General features: G+C 38.8%; 1 protein-coding gene across 3 annotated transcripts in view; it reads right to left on the reverse strand.

The window, feature by feature from the left end:
• Positions 1-375: 375 nt before the first annotated feature.
• Positions 376-14,994, reverse strand: part of LOC128865168 (facilitated trehalose transporter Tret1) — a 33,038-nt gene continuing 18,419 nt past the window's right edge. Inside the window, exons 1-6 of one of the 3 annotated variants that reach the window (XM_054105240.1) lie at positions 9,047-9,562; positions 8,767-8,996; positions 8,017-8,691; positions 7,772-7,960; positions 834-899; positions 376-746 (exon numbers count right to left, since the gene is read on the reverse strand). In XM_054105240.1, coding sequence (XP_053961215.1) covers positions 528-746; positions 834-899; positions 7,772-7,960; positions 8,017-8,691; positions 8,767-8,996; positions 9,047-9,104 — 1,437 coding nt within the window. In that variant the 5' untranslated portion in view covers positions 9,105-9,562 and the 3' untranslated portion in view covers positions 376-527. Of the gene's footprint in view, positions 747-833; positions 900-7,771; positions 7,961-8,016; positions 8,692-8,766; positions 8,997-9,046; positions 9,575-14,994 lie in introns of those variants that run through there. The other 2 variants (XM_054105242.1, XM_054105241.1) reach the window with 2 other exon arrangements.

The following is a 14,994-nucleotide window of genomic DNA, read 5'->3' on the forward strand; positions in this document are numbered from 1 at the left end:
GACGATTGATGCTTTAAAACACGAAATCGAAGTTGCCATTCATGAAATTGGAGCCCAAATAATCGAAAATGTGCTTAAAAATTGGGTTGATCGAATGGCCTACTGTAAAGCCAGCCAGTCGTGGCAGTCATTTGAACGATATTATTTTTCATTCATAAATGACAATGTTCAATCTTCAAAATAAATAAAAGTTTGAAAAAATATTGATTAGTTTTTCTTTTATAACCGATTCAAAAAGCAAATTTAACATGGCCCACCCTATATTAACTACACTGCGACGGGATAAGTAATTATTAGAAATTTTAATTCAAAAGTTTAATTGAAAACTATACGAAGTTTAAGAAAGAAACTTGATGATAATTATAAAAAGTCCTGCAATCAATGAGAGATCTAAATATGTGAAATAACTATTTTTAAAAAGTCCTCTTCACTTATATGTAAAGGGGTATACATTTTATAAAAATAAAAATAATTTACAATGCCATTCACAAAGCCATTGGTATAAAAAATATAATTTTGGAAATTCCTCAGTATCGCTCTAGATGGATTTTCCCTCCTTGTGGCACATCCTTCTCTGCGACAGCAAGTCCAGTTCCACACCCCATTATTTGTTGTACTTCTTCAAGTGATTTTCCGCGCGTCTCTGGCAACACAAACAGAGCAAGCAATGCAACGCCAACGCAAGCAGCACCAAAGATAACGAAGTACCCATGAAGCCCAATCATCGATGAAAAGTAATGGTAAAACTTTATAAACAAAAATGCAAAGATGTAGCATAAACTTATTATACCGGAATTATGTCCAACGGTTTACATAAATATTAAATACTTTACCTGAATGAGAATGAATGTTATTAGCCAGGAGAGAGACCACGAAATGCTTGTCCACCTAACGCGCAGCTGTAAGAGTTGAAAAAATACTGTAAGTATGTTGTAACATAAAGTTAAATGTATGTTACGTATGTTACATATAAAACTTATTTTGTTAAATGTCATATTTAGCTTGTAAGATTGTTATTATAAATGCTACTAGCCTACGAACAGACTTTTAATAGTCTCTGTAGGACTTACAGTTTATTGCAGGTAAATTATAATGTATTATTATACTAGTAATAAATAAATTCAAATTCAAATTTTTTTATGGACATTCAACACAATTATTTAGAGAAACTTCTAACCGAAATACAGGTACAGTCTGCCTAATAACTAGAAGCGTGACTGGCAAACTACAAACTTAGAGTTGCGTTAAAAAAAATTGAGTGCTACAAATGGCGTATCCTTTTCGCAATGTGCGTTGTGCGATTTGTTAGTTTTGTGAGAAATTTAGAAAGCGTACGCTGTTTTTGCAAGACGAGTTCCGCGTATAAAAAACGATTTGAAGCATTGTTCCCATGTACACACCCTAAAGGTTCCAAATTATTACGTACATCTGCAGCAAAATATTTGTAGAAGTCGAAGACGTTCATAAATACATATATGGGTGCAATGGTATACCGAAGTTAAAAATGTTGAAGACTCCTCCGGACGAAGCCAAATCCTCTCCAAGGCAAGCTAAGAAGAAGGTCATTGATTCATTTGTGACAATGACGAACTTATCGTTGCGTAAGGCTGAAGCAGTTTTAAGGAAAAATTGAATTTATGTATCCAAAAACACAACTCGCAGGCGTTTACGTGCAGACTACCTCAAATTCGGGAGCACATTGAAGAAAGACTTGCATGAGCTAAAGCAAATTCAGAACGGAACTGAGCAAACGCAATAATCACGGATGCATTTTTCTTTTGGGTGAGGAGCTGCATACATACATTGGTCCTAGTGTACTACTGATAGTCAACAATTTCAACGAACTATTAAGCATCCAGTTAAGGTTTATGTTTGGGGCTGCCTCTCCGAAACAGATTTTGCCCCTTTATTTTTATTTATCGAAAATTTGAATGCAGTTTTGATGAAAAAAATGTACCCAAAAGCATTATTACCATCAGCCGCGAAGATGCTTGGAAGACCTAGCCAACCTTGGATTTACAAGAGGGCAACGGTCCCAAGTATCGCAGGCGAAGATGTGCAGAGTGGAAACAGAAAAATGGGATTGAAATCTTGGATTTGCCTTCAGAGCCGCCTAACACCAACACTATTGAAAACGTTCGGGCAATAGTTAAGCAAAAACGCAAGGGAAAGCAAGTATGGACCGTCAAACAGTTATAAAAGCAAATTCGGCTGATTTGGAGCCGATTACCTTCACAATTTGCGCAGAAGTTAACACAAAGTATGACTCGAAGATGTGAATGATGGTGACTATACATTTTATTGAATATTCAGTGAACCAAAACGAAACGCGGACACTAATATTAAATACATTCAAATTTATATAAATAATAAATACATTATACACTGATTTTTAGGAAATCATTTGCGTTGAATATATTTTATTTTTAACTATTCAATGTGCATAATTTTAACGGTAAATCGTATTATTTAAGTAATAAGCGCAATAGCATAATTTTTCAACTGTGTGCGTTCCGTTATTTCTTTCATAACGGAACTGTAAAAGTTAATTGTATTTCTCACAGTTTGTCATTAAGGTTGCCAGTTTTGAAGAGTGAAGATGAATAAGAGCAAACATCGAGTGATGTAAAAGAACTTATGGTGAAATATTATTCCGAAGAGAAAAGTGTGCTCAAATCCCGGACATTTTGAAAAAACCTATTCGACAGTATTTAATATATTGAAAAAATATAATGAAAACCATTCTTTTCTTAGAAAAAGTGGTACTGAAAGAGCTTCCAAAATTAAATCACATGTGACCAAAGGCAGGAATATACGAGGTGTGTTCAAAAAGTATCGGGAATTTTGTGTTTTTTCAAAAATTATTTATTTATCCATTAATATCTATATTGCCCCCTTTAAAGTAGTCCCCATGAGATATTATATTATGTACTTATGCCAAGGTTTTTTCCAATCTTAGAAGCACTTCAAAAAATCATTTTTTTTCTTGTTCAGCTCCTCCTTCGATGCCGTCTTTATCTCGTCAATCGTAGCTAGCGTCGTCCTTTCATGGGCCTCTTCAGTTTCGGGAATAATAAAAAGTCACAGGTGGCCAGATCCGGGAAATACGGTGGCTGAGGCATCATTAGTGCGTTGTTTTTGGCCAAAAAGTCGCGCGCAAGCAACGATGTGTGAGCAGGGGCGTTATCGTGATGTAAGAACCAATTTTTGTTCTTCCACAAACCCGGGCGTTTCTGGCTTGCTGGATTTCTTCGCGCAAATTGCGCATAACTTGCAGGTAATATTCCTTATTGACCGTTTTACCCTGTGGCAAGAACTCATGATGCACAACGCTCCTGCAACCGAAGAAAAGGGTAAGCAAAACTTTTACATTCGACCGAACTTGGCGCGCTCTTTTCGGTCTTGGTTCGTGCGGCAGCTTCCATTGAGATGATTGAGCTTTGGTTTCCACGTCATAACCATAAACCCACGATTCGTCACCAGCTATGACCCTCAGGAGCAAATTTGGGTCGTCCCAATCAGAGTCCAACATCTCATTTGCAATGTTCATGCGATGTTGCTTTTGTTCGAAATTGAGCAGTTTTGGTACGAATTTTGCGGCGACCCGTCTCATGCCCAAATCATTGAAAAAAATCGAATGGCACGAGCCAATCGATATGTCTAGGTCATCAGCAACTTCTCCAACGGTGTTTCGACGATTGGCCAATACCATTTTCTTCACTTCAACCATGTTTTCGTCTTGTGTGGAAGTGTTCGGGCGTCCGGCACGCTTTTCGTCGTTCACATCTTCTCGGCCTTCTGAGAACATTGAACCACCGATGAACGTTGCTTTGGTCCAAAGTAGCTTCTCCGTATGACACAGTCAACATTCGGAATGCATCTGCGCATTTAATTTCGTTTTTCACACAAAATTTGATACAGGTTATTTGATCCATCTTTTTGAATAGGTAAAAATCGAAGACGAGCCGAAACACGTGTAAGGAAAGCAGCTGTCAGCAATTAACTGAACATTCAAAATGGCCGAACTTGTCGACATGAGTACCAACATATCGCCACAAAAAAATCGAAATTCGAATATACGTAACCTGCGACAATTCAAAATTCGCGATACTTTTTGATCACACTTCGAATGTTTAATAAAATAAAACCCGAAAATATATGCCATTAACATTGTTAAATTACTCAACAATTTCTTAATTGACGTACAAACGTACACCCACAAAATATCAGATATTTACCGCACAGTAACGAATACAAAGCGTACTCTCTTAGAATAAATCTCCTTCCCTCAAGGATTAAGGGGAGTAAAATGTTGAACCGGGCTAAAGAATACGTTAGCAAGCCGAATGAATTTTGGAGAAACTTTAATTTCACCGACAAATCAAAATTCAACTTATTGGGGTCCGATGGCCGCAGTTTTGTCTAAAGAAGGGAAGGTACAGCGGTCAATCCGTCTAATGCGACGGGCACTGTGAAACGTGGTGGCCGGCATGTAATGATTTGGGAGCAATAACAGCAAATGGAGTGGGGTAGTTTTGATTTATGAAAGGCACTATGACTAAAATGAATTATCTAGAAATATTGAAGGCGCATATTTCCAAAACTGTCGAGAAATTGCAGTTACCAGCATGCATGCACGGCAACGACCCAGAGCATACTGCGCTGATTTGCTTACAATGTTAAAGAAGGATTGCCTCATCCTCCTCATCCCTCCCAGATCTAAATCCCACATTGAAAGAGAATTGCGCAAACGGCAGATTAGCGATAAAAATTCCATAAAATCAGCAATTAAAGTGATAAAGGAAAATATTCCGATAGATGTCACCAAAACTCCAGTAGACTCCATGCAACGTCGTCTACGAGCTGTAATTCGTGCAAAGGAATACTACACAAAATATTAGTTCACCATTTTTCCTAATTATATTTCCATAATTTAACTACTGTTCCACTTTAAGTTTGAGTTGTATCATTAGGTTATTGTTTTGTTTGCTGGAAAACTTCCAAATGATGCAAATCTTTTATTATTTTCGATTATTATAATAAACTGCTGAATTGAATTCTTTATATTGGTTTTTGCTTTTGCAAAATTTATTGCACCGTTCTCAAGTTATAAAGAATTGAAGTAAGAGCAAACAGGTGTCCCAGTTTATTTTTGGCTCACTTGCGAACATACCTATAATCAATATTATCAGCCCATATAAAACATTTTGTTAGAATCAAATTGATCAAATAGTTTCTAAGTTAACGCGGGCACGCTTCTACTAGACAGACTGCATGTTGAAGAAGCAGCCAATTTCCATTTAAAGATGTACTGAAATTAAAAATTCTGGCAACTACCCCCTTTTTTCGTATTCTATGCACAATTTTTAAAAGTAATTTACTTTGTTCCCAGCTAAGAATAGTTCGAATGTCTATTTTAAAAAATAAATATTTTAACTTTTATGTGACTCACAAGAGTTATTTCTGAGCGAATAGGAGGTGCATATACGTATATTTATATAAAAAACTACAAACATTTTCACATAGTTTTGAAAGTCGCAACATCATTCCCTAACATTGTCAGATGAATATTTTGAAGCACCTAACTTATTTCACGCCCCAAACATCCAATTGCCGACAAGAATTTATTTAACCGAACGAACCGGGACTGCGGTTTCTTGTCTTTCAGCGTTCTTTGAAACTAGAGATTGATAGTCGAAGCCAAATTTTTGCCTTACCGTGTGGTGCAATTCACGCTGTTACCAAGAGCGTAGAAAGATAGAAAGGAAAAATTGCAGGAAATTAAAGAATTTTGTCATGCCTTTAAAAGGTTACATCGGTCTAGAATTTTCAAAAAATCGATTTTTTTCGATATTTCAAAAGTATAGTATCTTAGAAACATACTGTGAAATTTTCATGCGGAAATTCCCAATATTATAGATTCTACAGCCCATTAACTAGGTAGCGAGCGGTCCGCGCACTCCTGTACCTCAAACTTTAAACTCGATTTTCTCGAAACTGCTTTTTCCGGCGCAGTCTGCTTGATAACTCATACAGTTTTTAATATTATTTGAGGCGGTTTTTTTAAATATTCGAAAGTGTTTTCTCTATGGATTTAATTTTTGATATATTTATTAAAAATTTTATAAACATAATTAAAGTATGACATTTATGACGTATAATGCATACTATTTTTTAAATGCTGTAAATTCCAAAAATTTTTCGAAATTCAAAAATCGGTTTCGACAGACTAAACCTAGAACTTTATTTTAAAATATTTTTTTTTACTTTTTACAGATCCATCAACATTTCAAGAAGAAATGACGTAGACCGTGGAGCAACTTTTTTTCATAGTACTTTGGGTCACGTGATTTTTTATATACTAATTTAAAAAATTAAAATAAATTTTGTTTATAAAGTTTAAGTACTAATAAACAATGTATAAAATTTGTTATATTTATTTCTATTGTTATCCATTCTGAAAACAGTTTTTCTTTTAGCACACTTTTGGCGCTGCTGGACGTATGTAACCCCTTAATATACTCTAAAGGCATAACTCTATGATGGAATATCAATTTTCGTAAAAGAAGCAACGCATTGGACTATGTTTGGCAAACGTAGACCCATGGATCATCGAATATGCTACCATGATCAAAAAATTCACGGAACAACCGCCAGACAACTCAAAGTAAACTGATTTTAGTTCTGTTGTTTTTTGTTTTTGTTAGCTTGCCACATCTGTGATTAACATTCCCACCAAAATTTTACCTCTACCTCAACACGTGTTTTCGATTGTTTACAGTTTTGAAAATAGATTTCAATTTGCAACAACGAGTTTGTATGAAATTAAATTAAAGTTTGTGTTAAAAATAGATACAAAGGTGCGAAAAACTCAGAAATGTTGGGAAACTGTTTCGGTAATGATACTCTAAAGAAAACAATCGTTTACAAGCAGCATGAAGCTAAGAAGACTCAGAAGAGGTCGTGAGTCCATCGAGAATGACGAACGTAGAATTAATAAAGTGAAAGAAAAGTTGATCAATAACCACAAATTAACTTGAACTTGAGCACTGCTTAGGGATCCGTTCAGGACATTGTAGTTAATTATATGGTTTGTGTATTATACGGATCATTACTGGAGACGAGACGTGAGTTTATAAGTACGACACGCAATACAGGCATCAGGTGACTGAGTGAAGAGCAAGACAAAAAAATCACGTTGACTTCAGTCAAAGAAGAAAGCGGTGCTCACAGTTTTTACAACGGTTTGTACACCACGAATTTTCGCCAGATGGTCATAAAGTTAATAAGGACCATTAGGAAGCAAATTTGGGGAATTTTTTGGGGAAGGATTTGTGGGAAAACAACTCGTGGATTTTGCACCATGATAACGCACCGTCACACAGAGCAATTCGAATTCCCTTGATATGGTTCCCTGCGATTTTTCCTCCACTACTAGGAACGCGTTTTAAAAACCAAAAGGAGGTAATGGAAAAATCGAAGACGGCTCTGATGGCTATTACCGAAAATAGAATTTCAGTTCGAAAACTGGAGCAAACGCTGGCATAAGTGCGTTGCAGTTGATGGGGAGTACTTTGAAGGCGATAATATCACTTTCGAGGAATAAATTTGTATTTTGAATTTTCTGAATATATATTACAGGAACTTTTTGATCAAGGTGCGAGAGCGCAAAGCACATGAAGCGAAGGTCGTAGTTCTTTTAAAACTTTCGTTGACATTGCTTGGAAATCTATTTCGTCCCTCATTCAATAAAGTGTACATTTACACTTACCTTTGTTGACAACATTTCGCTGGGTATTAGCGATGTAAGAGGATACAATCCTAAGTTTGCGAAGAAAATGTGCAACAGCAACAACCCGGATGCGACCCATTGTAATTGGCCTTTCACTTCCGTCACAACACATATTGCTAAACATATCGATGCGCAACCGCAAATGAATGCCGAAATAAATAGTAGCATCTAAAATGATAACCCATCCGTAAGCACCAATTTCTGTCCAGAAAACCATTACTTACTTTTCTTCTGAAAACTGGCGCCAGCCACACCGTAATTGTTGTAGCAGCGAACTGGACGAAGGCCAGAATCATAGCACTTGCATCTGGAGAAAAGCAGACGAAAACATCATTTGCGAGTATCTCATCTGACCAAGCGAGTATCACAAAGATCCCACTCAACTGTGCACCCACAATCAGCACCAGAGTGAATAGTGCCACCTTCCACAAGTACGGCTGCGGTACATTCGTTTTGACAATTGCGCGTTTTTCCATATTGTTCTTGAAATTGTCCAATTCGCGTAAGAACTCAGGTCGATTGCGGTCGCTAATACGACGCACTCCGCGAAACCAGCGCAAAGACTTCTCCAGTCTTGGCACATCACCTTTGCGCATGTAGAAGTAAGGACTCTCCTGGCTGAAGGGGAACATCATGGTGAATGCACAGGAGATGCACACCGCTACCACGCTGACATATTCATACTGCAAATACTGGCCAAGCAGAAAACCAATAAGCATACCCAATGTGCGCCACTGGTCGATGGTGGTGATCAGGCTACCGCTATTACTCTCCTCCGAAATCTCTGCTATGAATATAGGCAGCACCACCACAGTGGCTCCGGCGGCTAGTCCGCCGAATATGCGCGACGAATAAATGTGTACGATATCGTAGGCAAAATGCACGCAAAACCAGCTCGGCTGATGTACGTATGAAAAAAAAAAAAGAAAACATGAAAGCACAGCTGATGCGAGCATTTGATGGCAAGAGCTTACAATTTGCAACAGACCGCTTAGAAGTAACACCACACGCGGGCCAAATCTTTGCGTGACTAAGCTGCATATGAGTGCGCTCACAGCCGCGCTGGCAAATAAGTAACCATACGTCCTAGAGGCATCTTCTTTGCTTGCAACGTGGACCAAGGGTGTCTTTTCATCCATGTAGAGCCTCAAATGGGCAGGAGTAATGCCGAGCATGATGCCGAAATTCAAACACAATATATTACCTAAGAAAAGAATTATAATTGGAAAACATGAACGAGTAGACGACACTTACCGACAATTACAACGATCCGCTGGATCGCAACTCCTTTCAAATCCTTTGGCAGACACATTGGTATACTTATGCAACACTTTTGCTTACTTTCACTACCCCTTTTCGCTGCTAATTTGACTACTCACAATCCTAACCGAATCGTTCAATCGTTCAATCCAGCGGATACGACTATGAATTGCTATGCTATCGTCTAATGATTCTCCAAACTCTGTAGCTGCGGGCGCCAAACGAATCTGTTTTGCTTCGCCGTCAAAGCGCAATTGCCACAATTGCCTTAATAATATGCGTGTATATATTTTTCTCTTATTGTCGCCTTTTATTAGCGCCACCAGTTACCCAACAAACATAGTTTGGCAAAATTATATTTCTCAGTTTGATACCAATTCTCTAATTTCTCCAACGATTCTCACATTTGACATATATTCAGGCTTCATATTCTACAAGTAAATTTGAATTTCACTTCCGCCTATTTGGAAAAACACAAATCAATTTTTGCCATGAATATTAGAAGACTAGAGGAATTCTCGGAAAATAATTGACCCCCTGATAGGTGCTTGACCGAGCCTCTTCTGCTATGTGCGGTGTGTGGCTTGACGTTGTCGTTGTTGTTGTTGTTGTAGCAGCATAAACATTCCCTATACGGGAGGAATACTTTCGGGGAATACCCCTGAGGTGACAGTCCTTGGCCGGATATAAATCTGGGTCGTTCCATATAAAGGGTTTTTTCATAGAGGTGTTATTTTGATATTTAAAGAAAAATGCATTTTTTTAATATAAATGATCGGATGTTTATTTCATTATAAAGAGGAAGGTATGCCTTTAATAGTGGAGAATAACATCAGGCAAATGACCGCCACCACCACCTTTACAGGACAGTATCCTTTTCATGAAATTTTCCATAACCGAATTGCATAGTGGCTGCCCTATGTCCTCGATAGCCTCACGAATTCCATCTTTGAGGTCTTGAATCGACCCTGGGCTGTTGGCGTAGACCTTCTTTTTCACGTGGCCCCAAAGAAAAAAGTCACAAGCTGTTAAATCACAAGATCTCGGTGGCCAATTGTGATCACCTTTGAGAAATAAAACGGTCCGGAAACTTTTCCCGTGAAAGATCAATGGTTTCGTTGCTTGTGTGGCACTTAGCGCCGTCTTGTTGAAAATAAACGTTGTCCAGATCAATACCATCCCATCCCGGACATAAAAAATCGTGAACCATCTCTCGATAGCGCAATCCATTCGCTTGTAATACCTGTTATTGAAAACCCCTTTGTAAATCCGGGCATGGGACTGACTCTGTCATCCAGGTCGGTTTGTTTATTCGTTTGGTTATTTCGATTGGGAAAGTCAATAAACTGTAATACAAAAGTTCTTACTGACTAAAACGATAATCGGTTATGCGGCGGTGGCGTTTAAAATGCTTTCGCATTTACAGAGTCTGTCTTCTGCAGCGTCGAGTGTGCCACTAAAACAATCCCTCCTCTTCCTCTCCTGGATGTTCACTCTGCCCCCGAACTACGGCAGCATTTCATCGAAGACTGAGAAGATTCAAGTAAGGTTTCTGCCTACTATCTCCTCTACTCTTCCTGCGTCCAGGATTGCCAGTTTTGGCTCATCTTCGAATTAGACAGGTAGACTTCTGACATTTCGAACAATATCCTTTAAAACAAAAATTGAAGGATTCCAATTTCACGCACTAAGCCGAAATCAAACATCTGCAAACTGATGTTGGAACTAATAATATTTAGCTGTTAGTGTACGACTTTGGTTCATAAAATTTTTGAAAGTAAAAAAAATTTTATTTTATTAATAATATAACTATAACCAATATTAGATTTAGATTTGTGGGGGATTGGACAAGTCCAAGCACACAGTCAGGAGACCATTGTACTACGTGACTCGAGGGTTATGCAGATCTTTAACAGCAATTATTTGTGATGCGAAATTCTTTTATTTCTTTCAGACAATTAGTACCACAGGCTTTGGCTAACTTGGTCATACAGCGATGTTACGTTTTATGTAAATAGGCCGGCAAATTGAGGCAAATTTCCACCTAAATAGGTACGTTAACCATCAAAACTATCGCGTTTGTGGTACTGAAAATCCATACGTCTTTCATGAAAAAGCTATGCACCTAAAACGAGTCACTGTCTTGTGTGGCTTTAGAGCCAAACCTAGTGGAGTTAATGGGTTGTACTTCGATAATGATGCTGGTAACGTTATTGGACCTCTTTCTCTGGGGTAACATGAAAAGTATGGTCTATGCCAATAAGCCCAAGACGATTCAAGAGTTGAAGAACGAAACCATACGCATTATGACTGATATTCAATCTGAGACAGGAGAATAATCTCGAATATCGAATTTGAGCTGACGCTATAGAGGTCCCAGCACTGACATCCGAATTGCAAAAACAAAAAAATTTCTCCAATATTGGGGTCATTTCTAGCATGAATTAATGAGTTTCTAACCCATTACACCATACAAAACCTGCTTTATATAAACAACATTAATGCTATCAACTGTGCACAAAAATAAATAACCTATATCTTTGATTTCGGCAGCTAAAATATTTTTTTCATTAGAACAAAAATTGTCTTAAATGGAGAACAAATTTTCTCTTTTTTGTGGTATACCTCTTGATGTTTTCCACAGATGGTAGAACCTATAGCTTTAAGACTCCGACTCCGAACGCCAGACGTTTTTTTATGAGGAGCTTTTTCAGGGTAGAAATACGCTCGGAGGTTTGCCATTACCTGCCAAGGGGCGAGTGCCATTAGAAAAAAAATGTTTCTATCAAGTGGTGTTTCGTGGGCGTGGTTTCCAACCTCCCATGATTAACATTTGAGAAAATGCTTGATTTCTAATCATTCCTAAATGCATGCATGTATGTATGTATATATCAAACCCAAATGTTTGCTGGGTGGCTTTCAGTATTGTTAATTGCTCATATGCTTATGTACGTACGTGCATGTGAACGCCTGTGTCTTTGTATGATTGGAATCCAGTAACCCATTTCAACGTCATCATTTATGGTTGCTAATATTTACAAGACGTGTGTACACACTCGTCCAGCTGATAAGTGGAAAGATGCAAAACGATAAGAGCTCCCAGACTGATCAATCTGGTGACACATAAGTTGCAACAGTCATTGCAAGGAAAAAAGCAGACTTAGTAAATGTCGGTGTATTGAGCACAACTCAGAACCTAAAAGATGCACCAGCGTATTAAACACCTCTCGGCTAATTACCACTCTCTCTGCGGGTCTGTCACTAAATCTACGAGTTTTACCTCACAAGACTGGTTGGTCCATATGACCCTTTCATTAATGGATAAATGGGAGTAAATACGTATAGAGTGTACTAACATAGATACCCTGCAGAGAAATTCACCAGTTTCGTGCAATTTTGGAGCTCTGCTTAGATCGGGTTACTTTTAATTTCCATATACATATGTAGGCAAATCAGGCATTTTTCATTGTAATGGATAGTTCGAAATAGTGTTAAATCTGTAAAAAAATATGCCCAGGCAATGCAGATAAAACACCAGCAATATCAGCCCTTTCACCATTTTTATCTTTCTAATATCATTTTATGTGAAAATTTGAATTAAAATCCAGTCACTCTTCTCAAAATCTTCATATTGGAGCCTATACTTTTGAGGCAGAGCTACATACATTTTTACATATATGGAGAGAAAAATCTTGGGAAAGATTTTTGGCCCAATAAAAATAGATGGAATCTATTATAATTGGAAATAAACGATCTCACTCAAAACGAGTCGTATGTTATGTGCAATTTGTTAACGTTACCCGTATGCCTGATAACTGTACCGTGAAGAAAGCCATGATAGAGAAGCTAATGGGAATTTGTAACTACGACGCAAAAACTCTCGATCGACCGCTTTGGGTGCGCATTGTGAAGGAACCTTTAACATACCCCGTGTCGCAACGCCATTAATAATGATGATGAATATCCCGCCACTTGTGCACGAGTTCGTTTGCATTTAGCTACACTTCACTAGTATTGAACCAAAAATTGTTTCTTTAGCTCAGATTTTTCCTGCAGGTTGACTTCGCAAAGTCACAGCTTTTTGAGCGTGTACAGCAGTATCTGGTTGACTTTGAATGATCACATGATATGTTTTTCTTAAATCGATTCAAGTTTCTGTTGGAGTTCTTATCATTGAGCGCTTGCGTACGTTGAGTGTACACTTTTAGCATCAATATATATATGCATATCTACATACACACACATACACATACAAATATGTACAAATGTACGTAGACACATATGTATGGAGGTCGCGCTCCCCAGGGATCGGGCGACTAAGCTGGGCTCTAAACTACCGTGGGGGTCGGCAGGTTGCGGATAGCCGAACGGCCTGTAGTAGCAGGTTAGTTGCGAATAAGTTCTAACAAATAAGCAGCCCCCGACAATGAGCGGCAGAAACGGAGGAAGCGGCCTAAAAGCTAGCTAATCCGAAGAGGTTTCTGTGACAAAGGCGAAACGACACCGCCTTTAATAAATTAAGTGTCCCCCTCACCATGCAAAGGCATGGTGAAAATACAAAAATCCAGAAGCGACTGACTCATATTGGGCGGCTCCCTGGTCAGCGTCTGTCCCCCATGTTAGGGGCGGCTGCAAATTTAATATGATCTACATTAAGACCGAGCCCAGTAAGGTCTTAATTACGATATACTGGAAAATGTTTGGAACATACTGCCACGAGCTGACGGCTGCACTATTCTGTTTCTTTAGTAAGCAGAGTGAAATCTAGCTGAAATGGCATTCAGGTTAATGGTGCAGCCGCCCCCACCCCGTTAAAACTATGGCAAATCTCTAAGAACGCTCCATATCCCGTCGCCATTAAGTGTCGGCGTAGGTCTAGATGTAATATTCCTAGTTAGCACTGATTCGGCTCTGAACTTAGGCTCTCATAAGGAGCCTTCGTCAACCCTCGCATGGCCTCCCTGCTTGCAAAGATAACCATGGAATCATGAATAAGTGACTACGCACCGGGATAGGGATAACGGCTTACGAGTTGGGGTCCAACAACATGAATTCTAACAATCAGAACTTAAACATAAATATCTTAGAAAAAGCTAAAATAGCAACGACCAATCCATCATTGGATTTCCCAAAGGAGACTGCAGACGGCAGTAACAGCAGTGGGGAGCTGGTAAAAAAACCCCTTTCAAAGGAGCTCGAGATTGGCTCATTCGCCTCCGTTGATTGGAAGAACCCGATCTGCGTCACCATGCATGCAGTACAGCAGTGTCGCAAAGGAGGCCACAACAGAAGAGCTCAACCGCAGCATCAGTGCCAAAATTAAAGAGCTAACGGAGATGATGGAACTCCCAAAGCGTAACATTAACCAGCCAATGCGTGATCTGGTTTCAAGCATTTCGGAGCTCCATAAGAAGTTAGAAAGGTCGATTCTGACTTCTAGAATAAGGATGCTAAAAGGGTCAAAAAGTGTGGTTCTCGAAGCAAAAAATGAATGCACGCAAACATCGACTCTTATAAAGCGCGTCACGGATGGTACGCCAAAGAGATGTATAGACACAGTCGCTGCACGGAAAAGCCCGGCAAAAAAGAGCAAAAGTGACCGCGATGGAACACTGAAGGCAACGCCGGTATCAACAAAAGAGCAAACCAGCTCCGAAGGATGGAACACGGTAATAAATAAGAAAAACCGTAAAGGAAACAACAATAAAAGCCCAAAAATAGACGGGAAACAAAGAGACGAAGCAAACACGAGGGGAAATCGCAGGCGACAGAGACCGCCCCGTAAAGACGCGATCGTTGTGAAAAGCGTTGGCAATGTCTCATACGCTGACATTCTAAAACGTGTGAAAACAGAGCCATGTTTGCAGGAGCTTAACTCGAAAGTATATGGTGTTAAGAAAACTGCAAATGGGGACTTGCTACTGGTGCTTGAGCGATCATCT

This window comes from Anastrepha ludens, chromosome 5, assembly GCF_028408465.1.
Source record: "Anastrepha ludens isolate Willacy chromosome 5, idAnaLude1.1, whole genome shotgun sequence".
Lineage (NCBI taxonomy): Eukaryota > Metazoa > Arthropoda > Insecta > Diptera > Tephritidae > Anastrepha > Anastrepha ludens.